The sequence below is a fragment of the Fusarium odoratissimum genome (genome assembly GCF_000260195.1).
Source record: "Fusarium odoratissimum NRRL 54006 unplaced genomic scaffold supercont1.4, whole genome shotgun sequence".
NCBI classification, from domain to species: Eukaryota; Fungi; Ascomycota; class Sordariomycetes; order Hypocreales; family Nectriaceae; genus Fusarium; species Fusarium odoratissimum.
Window position 1 is genome coordinate 1,114,137 of NW_022158690.1, and position 27,701 is coordinate 1,141,837.

At 48.8% G+C, this 27,701-nt stretch overlaps 12 protein-coding genes across 22 annotated transcripts; 8 read left to right on the forward strand and 4 right to left on the reverse strand.

The window, feature by feature from the left end:
- Positions 1–155: 155 nt before the first annotated feature.
- Positions 156–2,117, forward strand: FOIG_03540 (uncharacterized protein; the record flags this gene model as incomplete). Its single annotated transcript, XM_031201450.1, has 10 exons — positions 156–184; positions 241–480; positions 538–555; positions 607–673; positions 734–797; positions 852–939; positions 993–1,104; positions 1,156–1,762; positions 1,816–1,887; positions 1,945–2,117. The coding sequence occupies 10 exons, from the start codon at positions 156–158 to the stop codon at positions 2,115–2,117; spliced, it is 1,470 nt and encodes a 489-aa protein (XP_031068974.1).
- An 805-nt stretch (positions 2,118–2,922) lies between these two features.
- Positions 2,923–3,956, forward strand: FOIG_03541 (oxidoreductase; the record flags this gene model as incomplete). Its single annotated transcript, XM_031201451.1, has 4 exons — positions 2,923–3,163; positions 3,214–3,597; positions 3,654–3,786; positions 3,842–3,956. 4 exons carry the CDS (start codon positions 2,923–2,925, stop codon positions 3,954–3,956), a joined length of 873 nt encoding a protein of 290 aa, XP_031068975.1.
- A 795-nt stretch (positions 3,957–4,751) lies between these two features.
- On the forward strand, positions 4,752–7,655 carry FOIG_03542 (serine/threonine-protein phosphatase 2B catalytic subunit). The gene is made up of 4 exons (XM_031201452.1): positions 4,752–5,400; positions 5,595–6,184; positions 6,234–7,138; positions 7,188–7,655. The coding sequence occupies exons 1-4, from the start codon at positions 5,226–5,228 to the stop codon at positions 7,216–7,218; spliced, it is 1,701 nt and encodes a 566-aa protein (XP_031068976.1). The 5' UTR covers positions 4,752–5,225; the 3' UTR covers positions 7,219–7,655.
- On the reverse strand, positions 7,447–8,296 carry FOIG_03543 (uncharacterized protein). The gene is made up of 2 exons (XM_031201453.1): positions 8,077–8,296; positions 7,447–8,024 (listed from the first exon to the last, which is right to left on the reverse strand). The coding sequence occupies exons 1-2, from the start codon at positions 8,227–8,229 to the stop codon at positions 7,734–7,736; spliced, it is 444 nt and encodes a 147-aa protein (XP_031068977.1). The 5' UTR covers positions 8,230–8,296; the 3' UTR covers positions 7,447–7,733.
- A 120-nt stretch (positions 8,297–8,416) lies between these two features.
- On the forward strand, positions 8,417–12,286 carry FOIG_03544 (uncharacterized protein). The gene has a single exon (XM_031201454.1). It carries the CDS (start codon positions 8,512–8,514, stop codon positions 12,154–12,156), a length of 3,645 nt encoding a protein of 1,214 aa, XP_031068978.1. The 5' UTR covers positions 8,417–8,511; the 3' UTR covers positions 12,157–12,286.
- An 80-nt stretch (positions 12,287–12,366) lies between these two features.
- FOIG_03545 (3-oxoacyl-[acyl-carrier protein] reductase) lies at positions 12,367–14,135 on the forward strand. Of its 9 annotated transcripts, XM_031201455.1 has the most exons (6): positions 12,367–12,499; positions 12,555–12,794; positions 12,848–13,066; positions 13,122–13,180; positions 13,230–13,279; positions 13,324–14,135. In XM_031201455.1, exons 1-6 carry the CDS (start codon positions 12,439–12,441, stop codon positions 13,496–13,498), a joined length of 804 nt encoding a protein of 267 aa, XP_031068979.1. In that variant the 5' UTR covers positions 12,367–12,438; the 3' UTR covers positions 13,499–14,135. The 9 variants fall into 9 exon arrangements, with proteins under 9 accessions (XP_031068979.1, XP_031068980.1, XP_031068986.1 ...); XM_031201456.1 differs by having other exon boundaries at positions 12,370–12,794; positions 13,324–13,632; XM_031201462.1 differs by having other exon boundaries at positions 12,370–12,499; positions 12,848–13,180; positions 13,324–13,597.
- FOIG_03546 (uncharacterized protein) lies at positions 13,277–14,933 on the reverse strand. The gene is made up of 2 exons (XM_031201464.1): positions 14,194–14,933; positions 13,277–14,140 (listed from the first exon to the last, which is right to left on the reverse strand). Exons 1-2 carry the CDS (start codon positions 14,623–14,625, stop codon positions 13,619–13,621), a joined length of 954 nt encoding a protein of 317 aa, XP_031068988.1. The 5' UTR covers positions 14,626–14,933; the 3' UTR covers positions 13,277–13,618.
- On the forward strand, positions 14,856–17,427 carry FOIG_03547 (uncharacterized protein). The gene has a single exon (XM_031201465.1). It carries the CDS (start codon positions 14,968–14,970, stop codon positions 15,724–15,726), a length of 759 nt encoding a protein of 252 aa, XP_031068989.1. The 5' UTR covers positions 14,856–14,967; the 3' UTR covers positions 15,727–17,427.
- On the reverse strand, positions 15,607–18,175 carry FOIG_03548 (argininosuccinate synthase). 2 transcript variants are annotated; one of them, XM_031201466.1, is made up of 7 exons: positions 17,534–18,175; positions 17,454–17,467; positions 17,321–17,376; positions 16,999–17,268; positions 16,946–16,950; positions 16,460–16,885; positions 15,607–16,403 (listed from the first exon to the last, which is right to left on the reverse strand). In XM_031201466.1, the coding sequence occupies exons 1-7, from the start codon at positions 17,554–17,556 to the stop codon at positions 15,950–15,952; spliced, it is 1,248 nt and encodes a 415-aa protein (XP_031068990.1). In that variant the 5' UTR covers positions 17,557–18,175; the 3' UTR covers positions 15,607–15,949. The 2 variants fall into 2 exon arrangements, with proteins under 2 accessions (XP_031068990.1, XP_031068991.1); XM_031201467.1 differs by lacking the exons at positions 17,454–17,467; positions 17,534–18,175 and having other exon boundaries at positions 17,321–17,436.
- A 429-nt stretch (positions 18,176–18,604) lies between these two features.
- FOIG_03549 (uncharacterized protein) lies at positions 18,605–24,557 on the forward strand. Of its 2 annotated transcripts, XM_031201469.1 has the most exons (4): positions 18,605–18,767; positions 18,855–21,958; positions 22,005–24,103; positions 24,151–24,557. In XM_031201469.1, the coding sequence occupies exons 2-4, from the start codon at positions 18,956–18,958 to the stop codon at positions 24,308–24,310; spliced, it is 5,262 nt and encodes a 1,753-aa protein (XP_031068993.1). In that variant the 5' UTR covers positions 18,605–18,767; positions 18,855–18,955; the 3' UTR covers positions 24,311–24,557. The 2 variants fall into 2 exon arrangements, with proteins under 2 accessions (XP_031068993.1, XP_031068992.1); XM_031201468.1 differs by having other exon boundaries at positions 18,618–21,958.
- Positions 24,558–24,615: 58 nt separating this feature from the next.
- On the reverse strand, positions 24,616–27,506 carry FOIG_03550 (translation initiation factor eIF-2B subunit delta). Its single transcript, XM_031201470.1, has 2 exons — positions 26,600–27,506; positions 24,616–26,552 (listed from the first exon to the last, which is right to left on the reverse strand). Exons 1-2 carry the CDS (start codon positions 27,143–27,145, stop codon positions 25,737–25,739), a joined length of 1,362 nt encoding a protein of 453 aa, XP_031068994.1. The 5' UTR covers positions 27,146–27,506; the 3' UTR covers positions 24,616–25,736.
- Positions 24,946–25,319, forward strand: FOIG_03551 (uncharacterized protein; the record flags this gene model as incomplete). Its single annotated transcript, XM_031201471.1, has 2 exons — positions 24,946–24,979; positions 25,099–25,319. The coding sequence occupies 2 exons, from the start codon at positions 24,946–24,948 to the stop codon at positions 25,317–25,319; spliced, it is 255 nt and encodes an 84-aa protein (XP_031068995.1).
- Positions 27,507–27,701: the final 195 nt, after the last annotated feature.

Below are 27,701 nucleotides of genomic sequence, written 5' to 3' on the forward strand. Positions count from 1 at the left end.
AGAATCCTGATGCGATTATCGGGGGCTGTCGCTATATGCCGAGGTATACATAAGGTAGATGGCGAAGAGCACTGTATTATGCGACAGTTCGATCGTAGTCATTGACCTCTAAACAAAAACTCTAGTATTATTTACCGTCTCTCAACTCTGTCGCAATGTTCAGCCGACTTGCTCGATCTCCGGGGTAATTTGATACTCTCATGACTCTACTAAACATGCTAATTGCTCTATTATCCACAGCACCAGGCTCTTTAGCCGTCCTGGTCCTTTAAGCGCCGCAGTCTCTGGGAAGAAAACGTACAGTCTGGGCTCCATGCTATCCCAAGAAGCCAAAAGGAGGCAAAGGGAAGCCCAATCGGAAATGGGGATGCAAATCGAAAAGTCCGCCCACAAAACAACTATTCAACGTACAGAAACATCGCAGATTCGCATGGAACGCCAGGCCTTGGATGGTAAAAGTACAACCGAGTATCGTACCTTGTAAGTGAAGCTGCGCTTATGAGATTGAGGTCGCTGACATTTGGCCTTGGGGTGAAGTCCTAACATGTGGTTACGGTGAGTAGACGACCGCGCTTAATCGCTTGCTTAACGCTCATGGGTTTCTAGAGATAACTGCCAATGCAGCCAATGTGTTAACCAGGATACAAAGCAAAGGAATGTTGACACTTTCCAGGTGGGTGACTACTTCTGCGTCACATTGGAGGCCATGTAGCTATACTGACACACGACTTAGTTGAAAGAGGAGGATCTCAAAGTAGTTGATTTCAAAGAAACAGAGGACAAACTCCATGTTAACTGTAAGAGCCGATTTGATTATGAGTGGCGCTATTGATAAATACTTACTGCGATAGGGTCTGACGGCCACGAGAGCCAGCATCCTCTGTCATACCTCTACTGCTGGTTCAAAGGAGCATACGCCAAAGAGTTTGGTAAGGATCAGTAAGCTCATCACCACTAAACTACTTGCAATATCGAGATCTCTAACAGTTTAGTATGATCCGATTGTGGGACTCATCCATTGGGACTCATCCTCCCTCAGTTCCTTACAACCAATTCTTTGTCGACCACGGTTGGGAAGCTATCGGTGAGCTTACGAAAAATATTGTAAGACATTTTGAACCCTATAACCATGGCGCAATAACTTACGCATCATAGCGTATTCACGGCTTCTGCTTCGTCACAGATGCACCAGTCTATCCCGAGTCCACGGAAGATCTCCTAAAGCGCCTGGGTCCGATCAGAAATACACATTATGGCGGCTTCTACGACTTTACACCAGATCTTGCTATGGCTGATACGGCGTACACAAACCTCGCTCTGCCAGCTCATACAGACACTACATATTTTACCGAGCCTGCAGGCTTACAAGCATTTCACTGTCTCTCACACGAGCCAGCTCCGGGTGAAGCGCTTGAAGAAGGGGAGTCCTTAGGCGGAGAGTCACTCCTTGTTGATGGCTTCAAAGCTGCTGTAACTCTAAGAAAGGAGAACCCTTGGGCTTTCAAAACTCTTGCCCAAGTCGAGCTGCCATGGCATGCAAGCGGTAACGTAGGAATATCTATTTCTCCAGACAAGGTGTATCCTGTCATTGAGCAGGAGCAAGGTGGCCATCTGAAGCGAATTCGTTGGAATAACGATGATCGTGGTGCTGTGAATCCCTACGAGGCTAAGAACTGGTACGCCGCGGCTCGAGCGTGGAATGAGATTTTGCGCCGCAAAGAGAATGAATATTGGTTCAAGTTGGAACCCGGAAAGATCGTCAGTAAGTGGAGAGATGCCTTGCTGAAATTACAATCACACATTGACCTTCTCTAGTCTTCAACAACTGGCGAGTTTTGCACGGCCGAAGTGCGTTCAAGGGCATTCGGCGAATCTGTGGCGCCTACAGTAGGTCTTCAATCAATGCTCTGAATTTTACGTATTGGCTGACCTTTCACTCAACAGTCCCCTATGATGACTTTGTGTCTTGCTACCGGGTGACAAACACACCAGGAGGTCGGGTCGATGGACGCAGCTACAACAACAGACCGAGGGTCATAGGTCATACTCGGAGTAAGAACTACAAAGACGTTACTAAAGCTCCTGAACAAGAAACGCCTGCCATACAGGAAAGTTGAAGAAGCCGGTAAACAAGGAAGCGATTCGATTTTAGCTGGATGGCTGTTGAAATAGTTGGCCCCTCATCAGTAAGACTCATAAATCAGAGCTCTAGTAACATGCACTTCCCGGCTGTAGCAGGTTGTGTGTCAGTCGTTCAATGTTAGGCAGATGGAGGGTTCTTTGTACCCGCGATAATGGCCAGCCTGAGTGCAGAGAGAAGGTTATGTCAAATTTGGCACAGCTGCTAATGGCGGGGAACGCTTTAACCCCGCGAAATCCATTCGGCCACTTGATATTTCAACCCGGCGAGTTATGGAAAATTGATCGGAGCTGAATGGACAGTAACGGGGCCGAAAGTGAACATCCGGGCCCTGATAGAAATAGCGGGCACACTAGAGGCATTTCTCCATGAAGCTGTTACAGCGTATCACAAAACATCAAGTCTTACAACGGCTAATCTGTGAATGACGCTTGTTCATAGGTGCGCCAGACGGTGGAGACGGCTTTGTGCCTTGCTAACCTCCAGACCTTAAGGTAATACAGTGCGTTGGGTCCACCGAAGGACAAGGGCTGTGAGAGATTCTTGGTCTGATGTGTTTGGTTCGTCGATAAATGTCGCAAAATGAGGATAGATATTCAATTGGGAGAAGAGCCGAGGATGCTTGGTATTGGACAAAAGTTACAGGACTATATAAAGTATGACGGTGCCCTACAAATATTGATTTGGGTGCGTAACCTTGTTGACCTGAAGCTTATCACTCAACGCCAGAGGCTCACTCGTAACAACATCAATATTGTCTGAGTTCAACCTGATTCGCAATCATGGATCCTAAAACTGGTGCATTTCACCATGATAACATGGCTGTTCCAGACACTTCCAGAGTTCTTCCACTATTCTCTCTCAAAGGCCGCACAGCTATTGTCTCTGGCGCTGGTGCAGGTATTGGTCTAGCCATTGCTCAAGGGCTGGCAGAGGCTGGCGCCAATGTGGCTATCTGGTACAACAGCAACAAGCAAGCACTGAAAGAAGCTGAGAGGATAGAAAAGGACTACGGTGTCAAGTGTAAGCCAACTTATCCCTTTTCAATAGCATCGTGACTTATGAAGTGCCAGGCCGGGCATACCAAGTCAATGTTATCTCACCCGAAGCAGTTGACAAGGCCATCAACGACATTATCTCCGATTTCAATGGTCGTCTAGATGTGTTTGTGGCCAATTCCGGTATTGCCTGGGAAGACGGGCCCTTCATCGACGGGCCTACTGAGAGAGCTCGCCGTGTTATGGAGGTCAACGTTGACGGTGTCATGTGGTGCGCCAAGAGTGCAGGAGCACATTTCCGAAGACAGAAGAAAGAGGGCACAACGTTGGATGGAAAGAAATTGACAAATTTTGTGGCGGGCAGCTTCATTGCTACAGCATCTATGAGTGGAAGCATCGTCAACATCCCTCAATTGCAGGCAGTATACAACGCTTCGAAGGCAGCTGTAATCCACTTCTGTAAGTGTTATATCGTTTGCAGAACTAAGCTTTTACGACTAACTGTAGGCTTTTAGGTAAATCTCTGGCTGTGGAATGGACAGGCTTTGCTCGTGTCAACACTGTATCACCTGGATATATCAAGACCGAGATCACAGATTTCATCAGCGAGGACGTCAAGAACATTTTCAAGGAAAAGACAGTTGCTGGGTGAGTCTGGACTGACATCGAAATTTCACTTGCTGTTGGCTAACACCATATCTAGACGTCAAGGCGAAACCGGAGAGCTCAAGGGAGCTTATCTGTACCTGGCTAGTGATGCCTCATCCTTTACAACTGGTCATGACCTGGTCGTTGATGGTGGTTACTGTGTTCCTTAAAGATGGCTCCAAAATGTTCGCAGTTGAGCATTCATACCATGTCATGTTCGGGTAACAAAACTAGCTGCCTACCTATGCATTGGCGCAAGGGAGTTTGGAGAACAGATATCAAAGGTATTACATTGAATATGAATACATATGTCAACGTCGTTTTGGCAGCTGCCCTAAGACTTGGCTGAGGTCAGATAATGTGCTCAAAGTTAGCATCTTGGGCCAGAAGCGCCAAGATGGCTTTATCAGGAAATGACCGTTCCAAGCAAGGTTCTGATGATCTGCACCTGGACGAACTATTCAGCAGCCACGAGGAGCAAAGACATGTTGGTGAGCTGTAATAATGAACTGCAGATGGGCGTAACACGGGCTAGGAATGTGAAGATTCGTGTCCTCGTCAATGATCGTCAGATTTCGGATTCCTCTGCCTCAGGGGTTTTAGTGGACTACACTCATAGGCTACATAGGTAGGTTCGTGAATAACATCGATATGAGCGCAAATGCGCAGAATGTTACGAAGTGAGCAATAATATTGCACCATTCACCGCTCTCTTCGTTAAAACCGTTATCCCACTTGGATCGTTGATAAGATTCTAGGCCCAGCCAAATATCCGATTTTAGCAGCAAGTTTCAGGGCAGTCGGTCGGTACCTTAGCTTTCCCTTCCCCGTAGGACAAATTAACGTTGCGCAGTAGCGCAAAGACAGAATGAAAAGTCCAGCTGTATCTTTTTCCATTGGTAAACGAATGATGACCACGCGAGCGAGAATCCTACCTTTAATTACTGCTATCTTCTAATTGGGCCGAGGTCAGCACCTGTCATTGGAATAAACGTGAGGAGCTGTCAGATTCAGAAGAGCTGCCCAGACGATCAAGTACTGTGCCCGCATTCACTCGTATATCTCCACCTGCCAACGCTGGATCAGTACTTAAGCTCCCTCCCGGGGTACCCAAGCCCGGTGGCCCCTTCCTTTAGAATCGCTCAACCGTCATCTCCCAACTGGCAGTGGCTGCTGAGTTCTTACCTCCCAACTTGACCTCCCGCTCTTTCTAGTCAGCCCTACCTATATCCAGTAACCGTCTTCTTTCAAACCCGGCCACGGCATTCCCTCAGAAACTTCCCTTGCGCATCGCCGTCTGCCTTTTTACATAGTCGCATTGCATTGTTTCATTGTGCAAGCTTCTATAAGTATCACTCATTCATCGATCACAACTCTCAACGCCTTCACCGCCGCCAGCTCTCTCCTCCTCTCGCCTCGTCGCCCCCTAGCCGCCCACCATGGACTCTGAAGGCGAGGCCAACACTGCGCCCTCTACTGAGGAGCGACGCAACGTCCAGGTCGACAATGCCATTCGCGCCATTCAGGAGAAGAAGCCGGTACCCGAGATCGATTTTACTATTCACACCATGGAGGATAACACCCAGGTCAGCACCTTGGAGCGTGTGTGCAAAGGTTCGTGACATCCCCTCCAGTTGTCGCCGCCTCAACCCCGCCATCATCATCGACAACAATGTTGTCGCAGATTTGTCCACAATATTCCTAGCTACCGCTCAGGCTGGTATCATGGTACCTTCGACATTACAGCTATGGTCTTTCTCATAAGCTTCTCTTACTTTGACTGACTCGAATCTATCGCATTTTCACAGATGTCCAAGCGCCTGCCATGTACAAGCCTACCGACGAGCAATTCTTCGAGGATGACACCCATTCCAAGCCCAACCTTCAGTTTCTTAAGCAGCATTTCTATCGCGAGGGCCGTCTTACCGAAGAGCAGGCTCTTTGGATTATCAGGAAGGGTACCGAGCTTCTGCGCGCCGAGCCCAACCTTCTGGAGATGGACGCTCCCATCACTGTCTGTGGTGACGTTCATGGACAGTACTACGATCTGATGAAGCTGTTCGAAGTCGGAGGTGACCCCGCTGAGACCCGATACCTCTTCCTTGGTGACTATGTCGACCGAGGCTACTTCAGCATAGAGTGTGTCCTCTACCTCTGGTGTCTCAAGATCCATTACCCCAAGACCCTCTGGCTGTTGCGAGGAAACCATGAATGTCGCCACTTGACTGACTACTTCACCTTCAAGCTCGAGTGCAAGCACAAATACTCAGAGACTATCTACGAGGCCTGCATGGAATCATTCTGCGCCCTTCCCCTTGCTGCTGTTATGAACAAGCAATTTCTTTGTATTCATGGTGGACTGAGCCCAGAGTTGCACACACTCGACGACTTGAAGAGCGTTAGTTGATCCGCTTCCTGCCCACAAACCTGTGACTAACCTTTACTAGATTGATCGTTTCCGCGAGCCTCCTACTCAGGGCCTTATGTGCGACATCCTCTGGGCTGATCCTCTCGAAGACTTTGGCCAGGAGAAGACAAGCGACTATTTCCTACACAACCATGTCCGAGGATGCTCATACTTCTTCTCCTATCCAGCCGCCTGCGCCTTCTTGGAAAAGAATAACCTTCTTTCAATCATTCGTGCTCACGAGGCCCAAGATGCCGGCTACCGCATGTACCGCAAGACCAGAACCACCGGCTTTCCAAGTGTTATGACCATTTTCTCCGCCCCCAATTACCTCGATGTGTACAACAACAAGGCTGCGGTACTCAAGTATGAGAACAACGTGATGAACATTCGACAGTTCAATTGCACTCCTCATCCTTATTGGCTCCCCAACTTCATGGACGTTTTCACCTGGTCTCTTCCTTTCGTGGGGGAGAAGATCACCGATATGCTCATCGCCATTCTCAGCACCTGTTCCGAGGAGGAACTTAAAGAAGAGACACCCTCTTCAACCTCGCCTGGCCCCGCCTCGCCAGCTTTGTCCAATGACCCTGAGTCGATTGAGGTTCGACGTAGAGCCATCAAGAACAAGATTCTCGCCATCGGACGGCTGTCTCGTGTATTCCAGGTGCTTCGCGAGGAGTCCGAGAAGGTCACAGAACTCAAGACTGTGTCTGGTGGAAGATTGCCCGCGGGAACTCTTATGCTTGGTGCCGAAGGCCTCAAGAACGCAATCAACGGATTCGAGGATGCTCGAAAGGTCGATTTACAGAACGAGAGGCTGCCACCCACTCACGAGGAAGTCGTCAAGCACCAGGAGGAGGAGCGAAACACCGCGCTTCAGAAGGCAGCTGATGATGCCAACAATGACAAGAAATTGCAGCAGCTCTCCAGAAGGCTCAGCACGTAAGTCATTCAATATCATGGCATGAGTTAAGCCACTAATATCCGTCAGTGATCGCAAGAGCCGAGCTCCAACGTCATGAACATAGTTTTTGCAGTAGCATATACGTTATTGTTATAAATACTGGTGAAGGACTTGGATGAACGACTAATTATCATTCTCCCACATATGAATGGCTGGAGAAGGCTGCCAGATTTTCCTCTTCATCGTGACTGCTGACGCTCTGGTCATTACACTAGCAACGAAAAGTCAGGTTGTCGTTACTGGTCCTACGCTCTGAACTTGGGCAAGAAACAAAAGCAGGATAGATGACGACGTCGTTACTTCGGGTGCCAAGTAGAATATGCAAATAGCATTGAGCACATTGTCTATAAGGGGATGTGCTGCCCAGAGTTTCAAGTTGGCGATGCACCTTAATGAATACATGAATGCTTTTAAATAGTCAATTGTGATTTGTGTCTGAAGATGGTAGCTTCAATAAGCTCTTTTGATAAACCTTGGTGTAAAACACTGCAACCCTTCTTTGGATACTAGCGGTAGACTGTTACAGCCACAGTATATCTTGCTGACATCTTAGGGAGCACCTCTTCGCCCAACTCATAATACCTTTTGGGCAAGCTCCAAAAGATCAAAGAAAGCTTCGCGCTCCAGATCTGTTTTGGAAAGTCCAAGTCCAAGGACCAGTATTCGTCGGTCATCAGGCGATCTGAGACAAATTTGGCTGGCAATTTGTGCTGCGTAAAGCTGACCTAGAGTTTCACGCTCCTCACCCCCTCCACCAAATAGCGTTGTTGGTGTGAGATGTGTTGATGGAAGAAGGCCTTTGTTTGAGCTGGGCAGATTCATCTCAACAACTCCAGATGATGACCCTGTCAAGGGAACTTGTATCTGTTACGATGTCAGCTGTAGTAGAGCTTGAAGACTAGGAGTACTCAATTACCCATTGTGAAAGTCGGCCTTCTTGGGAGATAGTGATGAGGATCTTGTCAGCGAAACTGGTGGATGTAATCTCTGTAGCTATGCCATTCACGAGACCTGAAGCCTCTCTAGATCTTGAAGGGAAAGAGTCTTGTCTAACATCAACAGTCGCCATCTTTGAAGAAGTATTATGCTTTAGTAGAGTTGAGCTGTAGCTTTGAATCCCATTCGAGCTGTTAGGTTCAGGCGTTGCCGCTGAGCTAGGCGGCCCCACCACCCCGCACTATACCAAAAGCAGGTCCAGGTTCTGGCGGTAATTCACGGCAGAACGACTTTTGATCCCAAAATTTGATGAAATTCATCGTCGCATCTGCGGCTTGGGTTGATCCTCCAACGTATTAACATTTCATGCCATTTTCGCAAAATTTATTGTCAATTCGTTAGACAATAATTCAAAATGGCCAAATACGTTCCTCGTCAACGCAAGCACAAGGTCCTCGCCCGTGAACGAGCCAAGGAGAATGCTCAGCATGAAGTCCAGGACAACCCAAACCAGGAGATTCTCCTGCCGACGGCCAAGGCTGATCGTGAGGCCAAAAAGGCACAGATGAAGGCAGAGCTTCGCCAAGAAGGCGCGAAAATGAGCGGAAAGAAGGCCAAGCGATTAGAAAAATACATTGAAGGCAAGCTGCGCAAGGACGAGTCCCGCGAGCTGATGGCCAAACTTGCTGAGCAACAAATCGACACAACCTTGTTCTCGAGCAGCCGAGTCCTTGGGCAGGGCCGCGAGACCAAGAAGGAGGCATTGAGGCGGGCTATGAGAGAGGAGAAAGCTGGTTTGGAGGGTGGTGAGGAGCGAAACGAGATTCTTCTTGAGAAGAGAAAAGAACTAAACGCGGATGAAGAGATCTCGAGCGATGAGAGTGAAGAATCTGAGCCCGACGAACAAAAGTCATCCAAGCCCACACCAACTCCCGCGCCCGCGCCCACACCCACACCCACACCCACACCCAAAGAGTCAGATCAACCGAAAACAGAAATTTCTGCGCCAACAATTGGTTCGGGTCTGAAGAGACCGCTCGAGGTCGACGACGAAGGACGACCGGTGATCAAAAAGCGACAGAAGCGAGGCGGAGTCAAATCAAAATTCTCCCTGGCGCCAATCGAAACGCCACTTGAGCTCGAGTCTGAAGAAGCCGACAGTGTTGCAAGTGATAGCGATAGCGATGAGTGGAATGGTTTCAGCGACGACTCGGCTGAAAAGGATGATATCGCAGAGGATGACAGCGAAAGCGAGGAGGAAGATGATGAAGAATCCAGTGAGGGATCCGAAAAGTCTGATGAGGACATGGAAGACGCAGACGAGAACAAAGCACAGAGGTCATCGTCTTTCAAGGCATGGGCACACCAACAGCGAAACGAAGCTCTAGGTTATCAATCCATCGAGGGAACAACAGCAAATCTTGAAATCCCCAAGCCAGAAAATTTTGTTCCCCGAGCCCCTGAGCAAGATCCTTTACCGATGGAACTACAACCAACGCAGAATATCAATCGAAAGGTTTACAGCGTAACGGTTACGAGAATACCAGAAGTCCAGGAGGCTAGGTTAAAACTTCCTGTGGTATCAGAGGAACAAAGGATAATGGAAGCGATTCATAACCATGACATTGTCGTTGTTTGCGGTTCCACAGGTTCCGGAAAGACTACTCAAATTCCTCAGTTCTTGTATGAATCTGGTTATGGTTCCCCCGACTCGCCAACGCCTGGTATGATTGGTATCACTCAGCCCCGTCGAGTCGCTGCTGTCAGTATGTCGAAGCGAGTTGGTGAGGAACTTGGTGATAAGTCTGAGGTGGTGGCCTACCAGATCCGTTTCGAGGGCACAGTTGATCCTAAGACGGCTATCAAGTTCATGACTGATGGTGTTTTGCTACGAGAAGTTGCGCAGGATATTACACTGAAGAAGTATTCGGCCATTGTCATCGACGAAGCTCATGAGAGAAGCGTCAACACGGATATCCTGATTGGTATGCTCAGCCGAGTCATCAAGCTCCGAGCAGAACTAGCAGCAGAGGATCCTACAGTCAAGCCTTTGAAACTCATCATCATGTCTGCTACATTGCGGATAGAGGATCTCACCATGAATCCGACGCTTTTTGCCACTCCACCGCCAGTATTGGAGGTTGAGGGCCGACAACATCCTGTCACCATTCATTTCTCCCGAAGAACTCAGCATGATTACGTGGAAGAGGCCTTCCGAAAGATTAGCAGAGGCCATAAGAAGTTACCACCTGGTGATATCCTTGTGTTCTTGACTGGCCGCAACGAGATTCTAGAGCTCAGCAAGAAGCTAAAGGCTACATTTGGCGGTCCAAAGACTGCGGATGGACCCAAAGTACAAATTTCTGCTAGCGAGGCTCCTATTGAGGTCGAAGATATTGAGTTTGGAGACGTGGATGACCGTAATGGCGATGATTTTGATGAGATACCCACAGATGACGAAGATGAGGACGATGAGGATGAGTTCCAGATCGAAGAGGACCAGGAGGTTGCACCATTAAAGATGCGAGTCTTACCTCTTTACTCCTTGCTTCCAACACGCGAGCAGATGCGAGTCTTTGAGCCGGCACCTGAGGGCACACGAAACATCATCTTGGCAACCAACGTTGCGGAAACCAGTTTGACTATTCCTGGTATTCGATATGTCTTCGACTGTGGACGATCAAAAGAGAGACAGTACGATCGTCTAAGTGGAGTTCAGAGCTACGATATTGGATGGATCAGCAAAGCCAGCGCAAATCAGCGATCTGGTCGTGCTGGCCGTACCGGTCCTGGCCATTGTTACAGACTCTACTCCTCTGCAGTATATGAGAGAGATTTCCCACCTTTCACAGATCCTGAGTTGTTGCGCATGCCTATTGAGGGTATCGTGCTACAGCTCAAGGCGATGAACCTGCAGCATGTTGTCAACTTCCCCTTCCCTACACCACCTGATCGACGAGCGCTGGCTAAGTCTGAGAAGCTGTTGACATATCTCTCTGCTATCTCCTCGACAGGACAAGTTACGCAGATTGGTCAAACCATGTCTGTGTTCCCTCTGTCTCCTAGGTTTGCGCGCATATTGCTGGTTGGCCATCTTCATGACTGTATCCACTACACAATTGCTCTTGTTGCTGGTTTATCAGCCGCCGAAATTTTCCTTCCTGAGAACCAGGCGATTCCGGCGCTCGCAGCAAAGGATGAAACCGCTATCCGTACAACATCAGACGTCATTGCAGAAGATCGTCAAGCCAATGTGCGAAAGATGTTTAACGAGGTTCACAGGAACTTCTGTTACCTAGACGATAAATCCGATGCTATCAAACTTCTGCAAGTCGTGGGTGAGTTTGCTCATGAGCCTACAGAGGAATGGTGTGAGAGCCATTTTGTCAGATACAAGGTGCTTAAGGAAATCCAACAGCTGCGACGACAAATCACAGAGCTGTTGAGGACAAATGTTTCGGCTTTCACCAACCTGAAATACCAGGATAAGCTGGATCCTCCATCCCCCAAACAAGTCGCTGCTCTGAAGCAAATGGTCGCGGCCGGCTTCGTGGATCAGGTTGCTATTCGAGCAGATCTTACACCCAACCCTCCTGAGCAATTCCGCAAGCCTCGCCGGTCCATCGATGTTCCATATATCCCCTTGATTCCTATCCACGCTGGCAAGGAGGTTGAAAGCGACCGTGCAGTGTACATCCATCCCACCTCACCTCTTGCCCACATCAGTATTCAGGAATGCCCCGAGTACATAGTTTACTCTTATCTCCAGCGAGCTGCGCAATCAGTTGATGCGGAGAAGCGTCCCAAGACAAGAATGCATGCCCTTACAGACGTAACTGGCGGGCAACTAGCAGGGTTGGCCAAGGGAACACCCCTTATCACCTACGGCAAGCCGATTAAGGAGCTCAAGCCCACAACGGGCACGGATGGAGCTGCAGTTCGAGAGTGCTTTGTGGTTCCATATTTGAGAGCCGAGAGCACCGGTGGTCAAGGATGGCCTCTCCCTGCGAAGAAGGTGAAGCAGAGAAAGGTTCCTGGCAAGGGATGGGTTGTGGAGTAGAGGTTGCAGATATGGGGAGATGTTTTTGATAATTTAGTATTAAAAGTTGACATAGACAAGATACCTCGTGGTTTATACAAAATAAGATCTCATGTATATTTACGTTCTGAGTCTCGGCAGTAAATGGTGTTGTGTGATTGGGTGATCTCGACGTCATTATGCAAGCATGATGCTATAAGATGAGAACTTCAAAGAACACGGCTTCAGTTGAGATCATAAGACTTGAAAGTGTGCGTTTCAGAGTCATTTTCTCATGCGATTTTGGACAAGTTAACCATAAATATGTCTGAAAGATCCAATGCCCTCTTCCCAGGCGTGGCTTTGGTCACTGGCGCCGCATCGGGTATGGTCCACTGCTCCAAATAACTAATATTCGGTTCTTCATCTAATGATACAAGGTATTGGACGTCAAGTCGCTATATCATTTGCCATAGAAGGGTGTCGGAGGCTCGCCCTGTTTGACAAAGACAGCACAGGTCTGAACGATACCAAGGCGACCATCAAAACTACGAGCCGAGATGCAAATCCAGATGTGTTCATCAGACACGTTGATAACCTTGACACATATGAAGTTTCCAGAAACATGGAACTTGCTATCAAGCATTTCGGGCGTATTGACTATGCCGTCAACTGTGCTGGTATGTCTATACACTGTTTTACTTTGACTTCTACTCACAATGGCATTGGAAAGGAATATATGGTCCGACAAAGCAGAGTCATGAAGTCACCCCTGAAGAGTTCGATCATGTTATAAATACCAACTTTCGTGGTCTGTGGCTGTTTGCACGAGAAGAGCTAAAATATATGACCAGTCAAGATGTTGGAGTTACTCATGATGGACGGCCTGGGTTTAGAGGTTCTATTGTCAATGTTGGAAGCAACCTCGGCCTCGTGGGGAAACCAAAAACTCGTGAGAATATATTGTACCTTGAACAGGCTTATATGCGGGCTGACAGCTGGGACAGCGGTATATAGCGCCTCAAAGGCAGCTATCATTAGTTTGACGAGAAGTGATGCTATCGATGTAAGTCCAACTGATGGGTTGACCCTACCTTCTTATTTAACACATACAGTATGCCAAAGATCAGATTCGTGTTAACTGCGTCTGCCCTGGAGTTATTGAGTAAGTTATCTCTTGATCTCCCTGTACGCATACTGACCTCGCAGAACTCCCATGACGGCTAATGTTCCGGAAGATGACCCGGCCGTACAGACTGCCGTCATGAAAAGAAAAGGGACTCCGCAGGAAGTAGCAGATGCTGTTTTGTTCTTATCAAGTCCCAAGGCTTCTTTCATTCAGGGTGCTGCGTTGTCAGTTGATGGGGGCTATACTATTAGTTAGGGACGTTAAAACAGATGATAAGAGCACAATAATGAACTGTATTGGGGTATCAAACTACTCTATAAAAACTAAGAACAACACTTTTCCCCAGATTAACGCCACGCCCTTGCTGGTAATAACTCAAGACGCAGCTGGTGTGCTAGTAGAGTTGACCATTTTGCTCTTCTTACGCCTAGGCTTGGGAGCAGTCGCTGATTTGGGTGTTCTCTCCTTGCTCTCCTTCTTATCATCAACCTTTGTATTGATCGTCGGCGTATTAATACTCCTAATGGGGCCATCCGTCTTTGCAATTTGTGGTGGTTTGCGGCCTGTTGTTGTGAGGTGGAACTCTCCTGGGCGACCTGTGATAGGGTTCTCGTCGATGTATTCACCGCCGTACTTCATGTGAATCATGAAAGACTCTTCTGCTAGTCTTTCCAGTGACTTCTCGTCATCTTTCTGCGCGGCTGCTGTAGGGGCAGCTGGAACTTTGCTAGCTTCATCTGATACAGGCATTGGGGTCGCCGCTGCAGAGGTATGGATCCTTGGCTTTGTTGATATCTTGGCTGATGGGAGCTGGTAAAAGTTACCCATAGAGGGACCCCATTTTCTGACTGATTCAGCAGTTGTCACAGCATTGGTAACTTGCGAAGATATAGTCAACTACAATGATGAGGTTAGAACCGTTCGCGAAACAACTGCTGCAAACAACATACAATTCTTGCTGAAAGAATGGCACTGAGAGTGGGTGCCATGTAGATATTCTCCCCCACCACGAAGTATGTGGCGTGAACAGTAATCTCATCGTCGTCATACGCTGACTTTCGTCTCGTTTGCTTGCGAATGACCCATACACCTGTACCAGCTCCAGGGCCAGTTTCAGCAGGCTCTTCGACAACCCTGAATTCAAGGCCTGACATGGTGTTAAGATGTGTCTCGAAGGCTTCGCGTGTCTGAATGACTGGATACATCGATGGTACATTCATGGCTTGGTTATATACAACAGCGTTGTTCGACGTGCGCTCGAAGAAGGGCGATTCTGCGAAGTAAAAGAGGATGGTGTTATTGTGCAGGCCGCCCATTTGTTGAATCGCCATAGGAGAGCGCCATTGGATCTCGTCGAGGGGAGGATCGTTTGGATTCGACATTGTGAAGAATCGGGGTTATCTTGTTAGTATTATTGGGGCAGCTTCCTTCGTTGTATTTGTTGCTATGAATGGTAATATTTCCTTGGAGTTTAGTTAAAGGTTCAAGAAACGTATTGAAGCTCCAGCTCTGTTTGACGTGGGGTTCCGCTTCTAGCGCGTTGCAAGGCGGCCGTGTTCCGCCTCAGCGGCTCATCCAGTAAGAGGCGCCGCGCATCAATTTCAACCTCCAATCTTCGATCTCACAACCCTCATAGTTCATCACGACGAAAAGAAACCCCTCCATATATCGACACCAGAAAGGGATCTAATCTAGACAAGACCACCAGCAGCCAAAAACACGCCATGGATCTGCTTTCAAGTATCCGCAAGACTGGTTCCAGAGGAGGCGTCAACTTTAGCTGGGATGAAGTCGCAAGCTCTTCACATCGCGAAAACTATCTCGGCCACAGTCTCAAAGCACCTGTTGGACGCTGGCAAAAAGGTCGCGATCTCAACTGGTACGCTAAAGCCGAAGACGACTCTGGAGAACCCAATGAAGATGGCGAGACCGAGGAGGAGCGTCGAGAGAGAGAACGAAAGGAGGAATTGCGCAAAATCAAGGAGGCTGAGGAGGACGCTATCGCAAAAGCCCTGGGTTTGCCACCCCCTGTACGAAACTCTTCTGGTGCGAATGCAGTAGAGGTTGATCCCAGTAAACGAAAGGTTGGTTCGGAAAGCGGCCCTCCTGAGGAAGCTGGGAACGAAAAGAGGGAGAGCTCAAGACGCCATGACGACACCGAGAGACGAGAACGACGAAGGCGTCGAAGTCACGATCGGGGTCATGATCGCGAGCGCCGCCATCGACGACACAGGAGGAGCCGAAGTCGAGACCGTGATGGAGGCAGGGAACGAGATGAGGATGGACCAAGGCACAGACACAGAGATAGGGATGGTGATAGGGAAAGTAGCCATGGCCATAGGCGTCACCGTGAGGCTCATCGAAGAGGAGGTCCTGAGGAAGACGAACGACGACACAGGGATAGGAGCAGGGAACGCCGCCGATCGAGATCGAGAGATAGACGCAGACGTAGTGCCAGTCCTAGGCCTCATCGTCGAGACTAAAGTCACAGCTTCTGGCCTTGAACTCATTAGTCGAATATAAGATACCCCTCCCAGAGAAATCAAGGGAAAGCGTCAAGTCACCATTTGTATCCATCTTGCGTCCAAATCAATGAGTCAATTCTTTGCGCTTCCCATATAGAAGGAAGTTTGCATACTTTTAAAGCTCTCTACCTGACCTAACGCCATACCAAACCACTGTTGTTACACCCATACTATTACACGATTAGGACTGGCTAAGGGGTTGGCCGTCCTTGGCCTTCTGAGCACCGTACTTCTCCAATCGGATAGACTGGATAGCAATGAAGCCAGTGCTGTCCATGGGAGAAAAGGTGTCAAGGCTGTCCATTGAAGCATCCTCCTGGGAGTAGAGGCTGCTGGTCTCGCTGGATCGTCCAAGGACGTAAACATTGCCCTTGTACGCACGGAGGCGGACCTGACCGTTGATACCCTTTTGAGCAGAAACGATTGCCTCATCGAGCCACTCACGCTCAGGGGAGAAGTACATGCCATTGTAAAGGCACTGGGACCACTCGATAGTCACAAATTGATCTCGAAGCTTGCGGACCTTGGAGTCGAGGACAAGACCCTCGAGATCGACGTGAGCAAGGCGGGCGATGGTGAGACCAGGGGTGTCGTAGCATCCTCGGCTCTTGAGCCCAATCCATCGGTTCTCGACACTGTTTAACTGTAAGCATAGTGTTATGCTACAAATCAATGGTGAAAGTGGACGTACATGTCAATTCGGCCGACGCCGTGGTCGTGACCAATCTTGTTAAGCAGCTTGAACAGCTCTACCGAGTCGGTAGCCTCTTGGTCAGGGGTAGCAACCTTGACAGGGAGACCCTTCTCGAAGTACACGGTGAAGTCGAGAGGCTTGTCAGGAGCCTCAAGAGGATCGACAGTCTGGGTCCAAAGGTCCTTAGGAGGAGTGTGATCGGGGTCTTCGAGAATACCAGCCTCGTACGAGCAATGAACGAGGTTCTCGTCTTGGCTCCAAGGAGCCTTGGGGGTCGATGAAACAGGGATGTTGTTCTCGGCGGCGAACTTGAGGAGGTCCTGTCGACCCTGGAACTTCTCACAGAATTCGGGGAGTCGCCAGGGGGCGATGACCTTAATGGAAGGGTTGCAAGCCTTGAAGGCGAGCTCGAAACGAACTTGACTAAGGGGCTCTGTCAGTGATCTATGAATTAGATTTTTTTCGTAATGGAAAGTGTCATACTCGTTCTGCGGCATGTTAGCAGGTGGTTCTCAAAGTCTGACGGTTTTACTTACGCCTTTGCCTGTGCAGCCGTGGCTCAAAAGATTGCAGTTGTACTTCTCAGCAACGCGGACCTGGGCGCGAGCGATGACAGGTCGGGCCAGAGCAGTTCCAAGGAGGTATCGGTCCTCATAGATGGCATTGCACTGGATTGCTCGGAAAACGATCTGCTCGACGAACTCCTTCTGAAGGTTCTCGATGATCATGCGCTCCGCGCCGAGAGCGAGGGCCTTCTTTTCGACAGCATCGAAGTCCTCGACCTGACCAACATCGGCGAGGAAGCACTAAAGAATGTCAGATTGAACCTGGAGAAGCAGCTGGAGGAGTTTCACATACCACAACCTCATAGCCCTCGAGAATGAGCCATTTTAAGATAGTCGAGGTATCGAGACCTTGGCTAAATGTTAGCAATAAATCTCACATTTAATCACTCCAGGTGCAGTTTGGAGAAAGAGTCAGAAGTGTATACCTCCAGAATAGGCACTGCAATCAAGAGTTAGCGGATGTTTTTTATATCAGCAGCCTATCATCAACGGCATATAAACTTACAGACAAACACGGCCTTTTGACATTGTGAAGTCGTTTTGTTGTGAGGTGTGCCGTTATTTGGCCAAGATGAAGAGAAATGGTGATGTTGAGCAGCAGGCTTCGGTGTGTGCAAGTGTTTGAGTTTGAGCAAATGGTCAAAGGGAAATAACATATATTATATACTACGAATTTGACTCACTTCGAAATACCGTTCTCCCATACAAAAAGCAAAATCTTAACTCGGGCATGCACCCAGCCGTGCCTATCACAAAAACAGTGATTCACTTACAAGACTTCGGCCTCCGACTCCGGACTCGACGAACTATCTACAAAAACGACCCCAGAATTTACCAAGATAGAATTCAGTTACAGGCTTGGCAATTCCTTGATAGGGAACGAGTCATAGCTATTTGTTGGGGGGGAAGAAATCACCATCAATGGTCCCATTTTGAGCTGCGAATTCGGCAGGCTAAGGCGATCGTTGACTCAATATCAAAAATTTCGATGGATGGATCTAAGCACGGCCCTGGCTACCTGGTCTAAGTTGACGGGATCCATGACGGGTAGCAGCGGTGATCCTTTTTTCGACAAGGCCCACGACAGCTTATGTTCGTTGGAAAATGCCTAGAAATGTATGTAAGTCTAATGCACCTAGTCTCTCGAGTCTCAGTAATGACGGGAGTTTTATCAATCTGGACGATGCATCCTGCAAATAGCGTTGCACAAAGCTTTCAGTTTCAGTCAAATGCACTCTTGAGAGACCGTCGATTCTTCAAGATCTCCTCCAGCAGCAACATTTCCAGTCCATTAAAGAAAAATGTTACTTAATGAAGCCTCAGATCCTCCATCTTAAAGTAATCGGACTTTTGTACAAACGGGAGTACGAGGTCCAGTAATCTACCACAAAAATTAGTGGTGATGATAATTAGAGCTGAACTTAGCGGCGAGGCTGCCCCAGATCACTGTATCTTCCCAGCGCGACGGCATGTGGTGAGTCGATATCCATCTTGATTGGCCAGAGTCAGTGGACAACGTCACTTTCAGGGACCACCTCTAACAGCCTCGGGGTCTTTATTGTACCACGGGTTTGAGATCATATGAACGATGAAACCGTCTTCATACATCATCTAGACTTCTGATTTCTCAACGCCATCCCCTTTTGCCACACTGTTTGCTTCCTATTGTGATTCTGTCACATCCCCCTATGTGCTTGGGGTTTGATAAAACCTAATACCGTTTGCCACCTCTCACCGTCGTACGTAGTCGCTGTCTGCCTTGCTTATACTCCAAGGCCACTTCCTTAAACTCGTTCACAGAAAGTATCATTACTAACGAACAACAGATTAGAGGTGTCTCTTTCTCTTTTCTGGACATATATCTTCCAAAACCTTACCCTCCCGTCGACACAAGAATGCACGTATAAACAATCACAATCCTACCACGATGGACTATTCAAGACTACGAGCCGCCGCTCTCCGCGATGGCGAAGACGAGGAAGCCGTTACCGTCGATACTCGAGCTCTTATCGACAAAGTTCTTGCGCGATACTCCGGCGAATGGACAACATTACGAGAACTAATTCAGAACGCTGCGGATGCCCAGGCAAAGACGGTCAGCGTCAAATGGGAAACTCTCCCATCAACACAGGTGCCACTACCGAATACCACGAGCCGATCCGAGATACTGAAACACACCTTGTCAAACCATACACTTCGCCGATTAGTCGTGCAGAACGATGGACAGCCCTTCACAAAGACAGACTGGGGAAGACTAAAGCGTATTGCCGAGGGCAACCCCGACGAAACAAAGATCGGTGCCTTCGGTGTCGGTTTCTACAGTGTTTTCGCTGATTGCGAAGAGCCGTTCGTCAGCTCCGGCAATGAGGCCATGGCATTCTACTGGAAGGGAAATGCACTTTTCACAAAGAAGTCTCAAATTCCAGCAGATCAAGCTACCCATCATACAACCTTCGTCCTCGACTACAGAAATACAACTACACCCCTCCCGAACTTGTTGTCTGTCAGCCAGTTCCTTGCGACGAGTTTGACTTTTGTTGCGCTCGAGCACATTGAGTTCTGGATTGATGACTACCAGATTCTGTCTCTGAAGAAAAAGTCATCTCCGAGTGTTGAACTTCCTCTTCCTCGCGACCTCGAGGCGAGGACAAAGGATGGCCTAATGAAGGTTACTAGCGTTGACCGCACAAGCACACAGATCGATGCGTCTTACATGGCCGCCATAGGATGGAAACCACAAGCCACGACATCCACCACAAAGAACGAGTCCTACGGTGCCCCTGAAACTCCTTCCTTAAGATCCTTCTTTGCCCGTCTTACGTCAAGTGCGTCACAGGCAGGCATTAGGACAAAAGCACAGCACGAGGAGAATGCTGCGCAAGTGACGATTTCCGAAGATGTGACTAAGCTTTCATCCTCCACAATCTTCCTTCGGGCGACTTCTGCAAGTATTCGTACAAGCGTAGCCTCATCCTTTGCTTCCGAACTCGAAAGAGCGACAAAGAAACCCCCGCCAAAGACAACCAAAATCGCCATCCTAACTTCGTCCTATGATGAGACTCAAGCTTCGCAAGAGGCCGCAACATCGGGGGCGCTTGGCAAAGCTACAGATGTCTTTGCATCTGTGCTTCCCAATAAAAAGCCGGGCGGTCGCATCTTCATTGGCTTTCCCACCATGCAAACTACCGGAGCTGGACTCCATATTTCAGCACCGTCAGTGATTCCCACTGTGGAAAGAGAGGCTATCGACTTGAATGCTCGTTGGGTCAGGACATGGAACCTTGAAATTCTTCGTGCTGCTGGTATCATTACTCGACTTGCCTTTGCCAACGAGATGAGTGACCTGAGTAGCCGGATCAAACAGGTTATGGCCAAAGAGACCAAATTCTCTCCCGCAGTCATCGCCAAGTTCATGCCAGAAGCTCTTCACATTCACAAGACCTTCACATTTGAGGACTCAACTCCCAGCAGTCAAGTTGGTCAGATTATTGAGGAAGCTTTTTGGATGTGCTTTAAGAAGGCCTCAATCGAGACCTACTCAACACGAGGCGTGTTGCAAACAGTCGATGTGCGCATTGCTTCGGATGAGATGAGTAAATTCGTCAACAGCATCCCTGTTGTACCTGAGGAGATGAAGGGTGTCCCATTCGTGAAAAAGCTCATAGACTTCGGTCTTATTTCACACATCACAGTCACAGATGTGAAGAAGGAGCTGGAGACAAAGGCTATGAACAAAGTTCAATTGATGAACTTCATCAGTTGGGCAGGCAAGAAGAGCTTGAGTGGTGAGCTCGATCCTGGCAGTCGATCTGCTTTGCTTGAAGTAGCTGTTGGCACGATGAGTGATGATGGGGAACAAGGCGAAATAATTGCCCTCGGTAGCATCCGGAATCACCTCATCGCGAACAGAATTCCTGCCAACTTGCCCATTCCTCCTACCACAATCCCTCATGCGCTCACTGCCAACTCTCAGCAGGCTGAATTGCGTGCTTTAGGATGGGAGCCGCTAGAAATTCTCCCATGGTTGAGATTCCTTTTGGACACAAATTCTTCTAGATCCGAGGAACAGAACTTGACTCAATCATCCAAGTTTGCCATTCAGGTTTTGACTGTTCTTTCGAAGAACTTTGAAAACTCGAGCCCGAACGCAAGAACCACCATCGTTTCTCTTCTTCAAGCAAACACAGTTGTGCCTACGAAGCAGGGTATGAGAAAGCCCACTGAGTCCTTCTTCCCGATTGTCAAGCTTTTCGACGATCTTCCGGTCATTCAAGGTTGCGAGAAGATCAAGGAGAAATTTCTGGTCACCATTGGCGTCCGCAAAACAGTAGATCTCGAGACCATCTTTACCAGGCTGTTGAACGCCTCTAGTGAAGGTCATCAGAAATGGAGTCACATGGAACTTATCAAATATTTAGCATCTGTCCGCGAGGATATCCCGGGTGAAGACCTGAGCAAGCTAAAGCAGACACGCTTTTGCCCAGCCGAAGCTGGTCCAAAGGGAATGGAGTCCACCAAGGGAACAACAACGCTTTACAAGGTTTCGGAGCTATTCGAGCCTAAGGACTCTTTGCGTGCTTTGCGATTACCTATACTCCAGTGGCCAGGGCCTCCTGGTAGCTATCGACCTGGAAGCCCAGAAGCTCGGTTCATAAATTCTCTTGGGCTACGGCCTTATCCATCTGTTCCTGAACTCGTTGAGCTGATGTCTGGCAAGGATGAAAGTCTTCGCGTTTCGTCCATGACATATTTCCTCGCCAACCACCAGATAAATGGGTACGGATCATTCCAGCTTGGTGGTAGTCCTAAGGCAATCATGCCTCTTCAGGGTAGTACCCGTCTTGTACTGCCTTCGCAGTGCTTTTACAATCCGCGAGCGTCTATCCTTGGGTTTAACATCTTGAGGAGAGATCTACACGACCATGCTATTGTAAGTTTGATCTAAAACTTGACAAAGACTCAGCTAACATCTATAGAAATTCGGTGTTGCACGAGATCCGCCAATGGTGGACTGTGTGAACCGCCTTTTAGCATCGCCTCCTCAAGATCATCAGAATGCTGTGGCACTTTTCAGCTATTTCGCCTCTCGAATCACAGAACTCGGCGAGAATAACCTGGTCAAATTGCGTAACGCCTCGATAGTTCCTATCACAAGGACTACTCGATCGTCTGAGAAATCAACTTCTTCCATGACTCATGTCAGTCCTTCACGGGTGTACCTTGGGGCTTCGACTACATATGGAGACATCTTCGATTTTGTCGACTTTGGCCCTGAGGCGAATGCATTCTTGTTCCAATGTGGTGCCAAAAGTGAGCCCACCAAGTTGGAGGTTGCGCAAATGGCATGCAGTGAGCCAGCCCGTCTCCTCGGTGTTTTACAGAGTTCGGAGAAGTACCTGGATCTTCTTAAATCCTTAGCAGAAGCATCCTCAACACTCCACCGAGACAAAGAATTGTGGAGGAAAATGCGTACAGCGCCCTTCCTTCTTGCATACAAAGAACTCGCGCCCCCTAAGGGGAAGTCGGACGACCTAGAGGAAGAGGATGAACCTATTCGACAATACCAGCTCGCCTCAGCTGGCCAAATAGTGATCCTGGATGATATCATCAGCTACAGATTGTTCAAAGATCGCCTTATTTGTGCACCGGAAGAGGATGCGCTTGAAGAATTCTATCTAGCACTTGGTGCTCAGAAATTGAGCAGTGTTGTTCAGGAGGAGGTCAGAATTGGGCCCCATAGTGATAAACAAAAGGCTGCACTCAGTCTCCGCAAGCATGTTGTCGAGAGATCGAAGATCTTTCTCTTTGAATACACAAACTACCGACGCGATGCTATCAAGCATGACGTAAAATGGCTGGACAAGAACCTTACGGTCCACATTGTTCGCTCAGTGGCTTTGAGAAGGACTCTCAAGGGCCAGTATCAGACTCATACGGAGAAGCGATCAGCTGCGAGTGAAAAGACCAGCAACGGCTGGGTTCTTTATGTTTCTGATGAGTCGAAGCCCGATATGTACCAGATCGGTCAAGCCATCTGCCAGATGCTGCTAAACCGCCCGAATCAGCAGGCTTACCTATTCTTTGAGCCATTCCTAACGCTCGATCTTTACGGTTTGAGAAATCGCGGTTACAATGTCGATCGTATCCTTCGGGCCAAGGCTGCCGAGGCCAGAATTGCCGAGGAAGAGAGACGAAAGGCACTGGAAGAGGAGCAGCGCCAGATCAAAGAGAGAGAAGAGCAATGGGGGGCCGAGGCAAAAGCGGCCGAGGCTGCACGCGAAGCCACCAGGATCCCAGAACCTCTTGGTCCCACGATGCCAGGTTCCTGGGACTCGCCCGAGGAAACGAAGCGCTCTCCTGAGCAACAGGCTAGGAAGAGCAGGGGATTGTTCTCAAACATCAGTCGTCGACTTGGATTTGAGTCTGACCAGCATGAAGACGAGTCTCACAAAGAGTTGGACAAGTTCTTGGATAGACCTAGGGAGATTGAGGCATCTGGCGGAAGCTCTTCCAACACCGGCAAGAAGCCGCAACACGATGAGGGCAGAGTCACAAGCCCTGCACTTGTGCAGCAGAACTTGCTTAATGCCATCAAATCGACCCGGGCTTACGGATCTGATAGCGTCTTTTCGGAGCCCAAAGTCAACGAGGTAAAGGAACAAGCCACTTACTGTGATAAGACACCAGCACAGAACATCACTTTCATTGCAGAAACTTCAAATGGTATGAAGATATTCTTCTCCAAGGATGTCAAAGACCCTGGGAGTTTCTTATCGAAACATTTGAACAACCTTAATGTCTTCTCCAGTATGTTGATTGAGGTGGGCAATACCTACTCTATGTCACCCAAAGTCCTGCACATCTTTTATGACGAGGCTGGCGGCACTATTGCTTTCAACACTGGAGGCAGTATCTTCTGTAACTTCAGGTTCTTCTTGCAGTTGCACGCCGCGCAAATTGAAGGAAGAAGTGGACAAGCCAAGGCAGAGGCTGCTACCTGGTGGTGGGTGGTTCTGGCACACGAACTTGCACACAATCTCGTGTCGCTACACAATGCTGATCACAGCTACTATACGTAAGTTTACCCCCTCTCGTCCAATAAGATCATACTAACGATGCTAGTGAATCTTTTATTCAGCAGTATTTCCCAAAAATCGTGGCCAAAGCGGTGCAATGGACTGCAAATGCTGTGTCTCGCAGCGAAACACCCACGATTGCACCACCTCCATCTGGTGCACCACCACCTTACCCGGGTCAATTAGGACGAAGCTTGCTAGACTGATGAGTGTTTTTATCGTGGCATAGCGGGGAGTTTTGAGACATTTGGCGTCTTGGGATATCACCTCTCTGGTTGTTTTGGTGGTTGTGACTGTAATTAAGACACTAGACTTTATATAGACTCTAGATTCTTCAAGTATTGTGTACGGGGTCTAGCACAGACACCTTATAGTTTCTGTCTCACAAATAACCCTGCAACTGGTGATGCATTAGCGATAAGTTGATCTTGTGCCACTTAAGTTACGAGTGAGATTCATAAGTAAACTCTATGCACATGTTCTGCCAACGCTGATACTTGCAGCCCAGATAGCGACCAAAAGAAAATCAACAATAGTTTACCACAAGGCTTTTCCTACTGTTTCTAAGTTGCGAGAACTCCATTGAATAGGTACATACAAGATATACGTCGATATGTCGATAAGGTACAGGGTAGTTGTCTGATGTTTTCTCACGTGATCATCATCGTGACCAATCAATTCGACTCCAATTACAGTGAGCTTGGGATGGATCTTCAAGATCACGACCTCACCTCTCGGTAACGAACGAAGTTAACGCTCCGACTCGCATTCCGAGCGAACCTCTCCTCCACGAAACATCTCCACTCTCGAATCTCGAGTACCCGACGGTCAATTGCCCATCATGGTCCACCGCATCGCCTTCTGGAGCCTTTTCGGTACGTCACATACCTGAGCCAATTCGTCCGCCCATAGCATCCGAGCATACGACATGAGCAATTGGAGACGAGACACATGCGACGGATAGAGAGAATTGGATACTAACAGTAGAAAAAAGGCCTCGGCGCTCGATTCTGGCAAATGGGTATCGAGATGCGCCCATTCTTCAACAAGTCCTCCCTCTGGGTGTACCCCGTGTATGCGGCCGGCGGCGCCAGCTTCGGATACTGGCTGCAGGGCGTTGACGACAGCCAAACCTCTACTCTACAAGAACGAAAGGCTCTGCTCCTCGAGAAGCGAGCGCGCAAGGCGGAGCGGGACGCTAAGGCGGAGGCTTAGAGGGGAATGAACAGGAATGGAAATTTAAGATATCGGGAAATGAAGACCTCTTCGGCTTGAGAGAAGAAGATTGAAGAGGCGATATTATTGTACATTGTGATATTGGGAGGTTGAGCGTCGAAATGGGACGTTTGATTCGAATCTAATACGCCAAAGCTCTGAACGCTGTGATGATATGATGTCCAGAACACCGAACGCCAATTGCTTCACGGAACCCGATATTGATCACCAGATTGAACTCATGTCATGTTATACCACACGCAATAAATTAAAAACTTATTGTCATTGCCTCATAGAGCTGCTTCTAATTCCAGCACCAGCCAAGACCGATTTAACAAGAATGACAATTCAAGACGCCGCGTCATCTATCATCCCTGATAGTCTTTTCCACGCTCCTTTAACCCAATCCAAGTCTGATTACAACTCCTCTAATTTTCTTAGAATCGCAGGCACAGACGTGGCAGAGGAATTGCCCAGCTCCGTCACAACCACTGAAATATACTTATCGCGTGTAGTGTCAAACAGCAAGCGGAAGCCAACATCGGTGGATCGCTCAGGGTCGATTTCGTTGTAAGTGAGAGAGTCGATAGATACACGCTCTGTGAAATTGACTGTCTCGCAGAGTGCCACAACGCGGACGTTCAGATCAGTCGCTGCCGTGGCGATATCGCATGAGCCGGCGCGGGCGTACATGGCACCGTTGCTGAAGATGGCTTCGGCTGCGAGGAAAGCTTTAGTTGCCTCGTAGAGGTGTGTTCGCAGAGCACCAAGATCGGAAGCATAGGTGACTTGGATACCAGCGGCGGAGAGCCTTTTGGCGAGATCGATGCCGACGCGCTCATAAGGATCATCGACAAGAATCACGCGGAAGTCCGTTTTGTTCTTGCGAGCCTGGAGAAGAGTGCGCTCAACGAGGTGGTGATGAGCGTAGGTGAGTACAACATCGCCATGCCCAATCATGTTGGCAGCAGTCTCGACAATCACGTAGTCTGCGAGAGTGATACGCTCACGAATGTAGTTGTCAATGGACTCCTTGAGGAGCTTCTTCACGTCGTTGTCGTGAAGATCGACATCCACTTTACTGATCTGGAGCTTCAGCCACCGGATGGCGTTGCCCATTGAGAAGCACATGGGGCGGCATGCTGTGAGGTACTCGATCTGGGGGTTGAGAACGTGAGGTGTGAAATGGCGGGAGAAAGTGAAGCCGGGAGGAGTTGTGTAAGAGTCGATGACCTGGGGCTGTTAGATCAATACTACATCACAGGGGCAGAATTTCTGACCTTCTGGAAAGCATACAGCGTCGCCTCGAGTCGTGTGACACTATCACTGATAGCGAATGCGCTCATGTGCTCGCCGAGAACCAAGACAGCAGGATGGACGTCCTTGTCGGCATTTGTCATTTCTATCCGCCTAGCCATAGAGAGGTGGCTAAAGCAGTCTGGTATCGAAGGCTTGTCGTCCTTAACCACAGCCGTCGCTGCCGCTGGTCGAATAGGGAGTTTTGCGCCGCCATGTTGCTGGTGCTGATGCTGCCCGTCCTGCTTAGGCTTTGCTTTGCCTCCCTTCCCATCACCGGACGCCTGTTGACCGCCTTGCGATGGGCCCTGTGAAGCCTGCGAAGCCTTGGCTTGTGCTCTTCTGGCAGCCTTTTCCTCCTTGGCCTTCTTCTTTAATTCAGCGCCCGATAACTTCTTCTCGCCAACGGGCGCTGCTTGTTGCTGCTCTTTGGGCTTCTGAGGCTGGGCCTGCTCCTTCTTCTCCGTCTTAACATCGTTATTCTCTGTGGTCTGCGGCGCAGGGACCGAGCCCTCGGCTTCTGTGGACATTGGAACTGGTTCGAGCGATCTTTTGTGGTGATATCGAGAATGTGGTTATCCGAGGGCGGGGCACTCCCAGACTTTCAGAGATCAAGACAAGAAAGAGTGTGCGCTGTGATACAACTTGCGTAGAAGATTCGTTACGGACTCGTGTGATTCACTGGAAAATACTCGTTATTTCTGTAGAAGATGGTACAGTAAAGGTACCGTTTGTAGCGAGGGACACTCGAATGGAGGCTTTGAGTCATTCGAAAATAATGATTTGGACCGGCATTTGGATGGAGAAATCCAATCAGTGATCGAATGCCCCGCGCTAGCCAAACCAAGAGGTGTGGGTGTGGCAGTTGGAAGTCCAGCAGAGCCTCTAGATTACTACGTAGAATGTCACTCAATAGGTGCAAGGTGGTTGCAGAATGTGATAAGTTTATTATAGATAATGAAGCTATTATTTGGTATCCTTGTGTATTCGTCAGTTCCATGTCGTTTCTTTCGCGAACACCAGTTCTATTCAAGGTCGCACGCGCAACAGTATTCACATCGCGTCGCATTTTGACATCACAATGCG

Excerpts from the sequence above, each read along its gene's own strand:
- FOIG_03542 (XM_031201452.1), top strand. The coding sequence starts at position 5,226 with ATGGACTCTGAAGGCGAGGCCAACACTGCGCCCTCTACTGAGGAGCGA. Across the intron at positions 6,185-6,233 it reads CACTCGACGACTTGAAGAGC|ATTGATCGTTTCCGCGAGCC; the intron begins GTTAGTTGATCC and ends AACCTTTACTAG. Across the intron at positions 7,139-7,187 it reads CTCTCCAGAAGGCTCAGCAC|TGATCGCAAGAGCCGAGCTC; the intron begins GTAAGTCATTCA and ends AATATCCGTCAG.
- FOIG_03543 (XM_031201453.1), bottom strand. The coding sequence starts at position 8,229 with ATGGCGACTGTTGATGTTAGACAAGACTCTTTCCCTTCAAGATCTAGA. Across the intron at positions 8,025-8,076 it reads AAGGCCGACTTTCACAATGG|ATACAAGTTCCCTTGACAGG; the intron begins GTAATTGAGTAC and ends ACATCGTAACAG.
- FOIG_03544 (XM_031201454.1), top strand. The coding sequence starts at position 8,512 with ATGGCCAAATACGTTCCTCGTCAACGCAAGCACAAGGTCCTCGCCCGT.
- FOIG_03545 (XM_031201455.1), top strand. The coding sequence starts at position 12,439 with ATGTCTGAAAGATCCAATGCCCTCTTCCCAGGCGTGGCTTTGGTCACT. Across the intron at positions 12,795-12,847 it reads CTATGCCGTCAACTGTGCTG|GAATATATGGTCCGACAAAG; the intron begins GTATGTCTATAC and ends GGCATTGGAAAG. Across the intron at positions 13,181-13,229 it reads CGAGAAGTGATGCTATCGAT|TATGCCAAAGATCAGATTCG; the intron begins GTAAGTCCAACT and ends TAACACATACAG.
- FOIG_03546 (XM_031201464.1), bottom strand. The coding sequence starts at position 14,625 with ATGTCGAATCCAAACGATCCTCCCCTCGACGAGATCCAATGGCGCTCT. Across the intron at positions 14,141-14,193 it reads CCATTCTTTCAGCAAGAATT|TTGACTATATCTTCGCAAGT; the intron begins GTATGTTGTTTG and ends TCATCATTGTAG.
- FOIG_03547 (XM_031201465.1), top strand. The coding sequence starts at position 14,968 with ATGGATCTGCTTTCAAGTATCCGCAAGACTGGTTCCAGAGGAGGCGTC.
- FOIG_03548 (XM_031201466.1), bottom strand. The coding sequence starts at position 17,556 with ATGTCAAAAGGCCGTGTTTGTCT. Across the intron at positions 17,269-17,320 it reads TCGAGGGCTATGAGGTTGTG|TGCTTCCTCGCCGATGTTGG; the intron begins GTATGTGAAACT and ends GACATTCTTTAG. Across the intron at positions 16,404-16,459 it reads GGCGTCGGCCGAATTGACAT|TGTCGAGAACCGATGGATTG; the intron begins GTACGTCCACTT and ends ACAGTTAAACAG.
- FOIG_03549 (XM_031201469.1), top strand. The coding sequence starts at position 18,956 with ATGGACTATTCAAGACTACGAGCCGCCGCTCTCCGCGATGGCGAAGAC. Across the intron at positions 21,959-22,004 it reads ATCTACACGACCATGCTATT|AAATTCGGTGTTGCACGAGA; the intron begins GTAAGTTTGATC and ends TAACATCTATAG. Across the intron at positions 24,104-24,150 it reads GCTGATCACAGCTACTATAC|TGAATCTTTTATTCAGCAGT; the intron begins GTAAGTTTACCC and ends TAACGATGCTAG.
- FOIG_03550 (XM_031201470.1), bottom strand. The coding sequence starts at position 27,145 with ATGTCCACAGAAGCCGAGGGCTCGGTCCCTGCGCCGCAGACCACAGAG. Across the intron at positions 26,553-26,599 it reads CGCTGTATGCTTTCCAGAAG|GTCATCGACTCTTACACAAC; the intron begins GTCAGAAATTCT and ends TAACAGCCCCAG.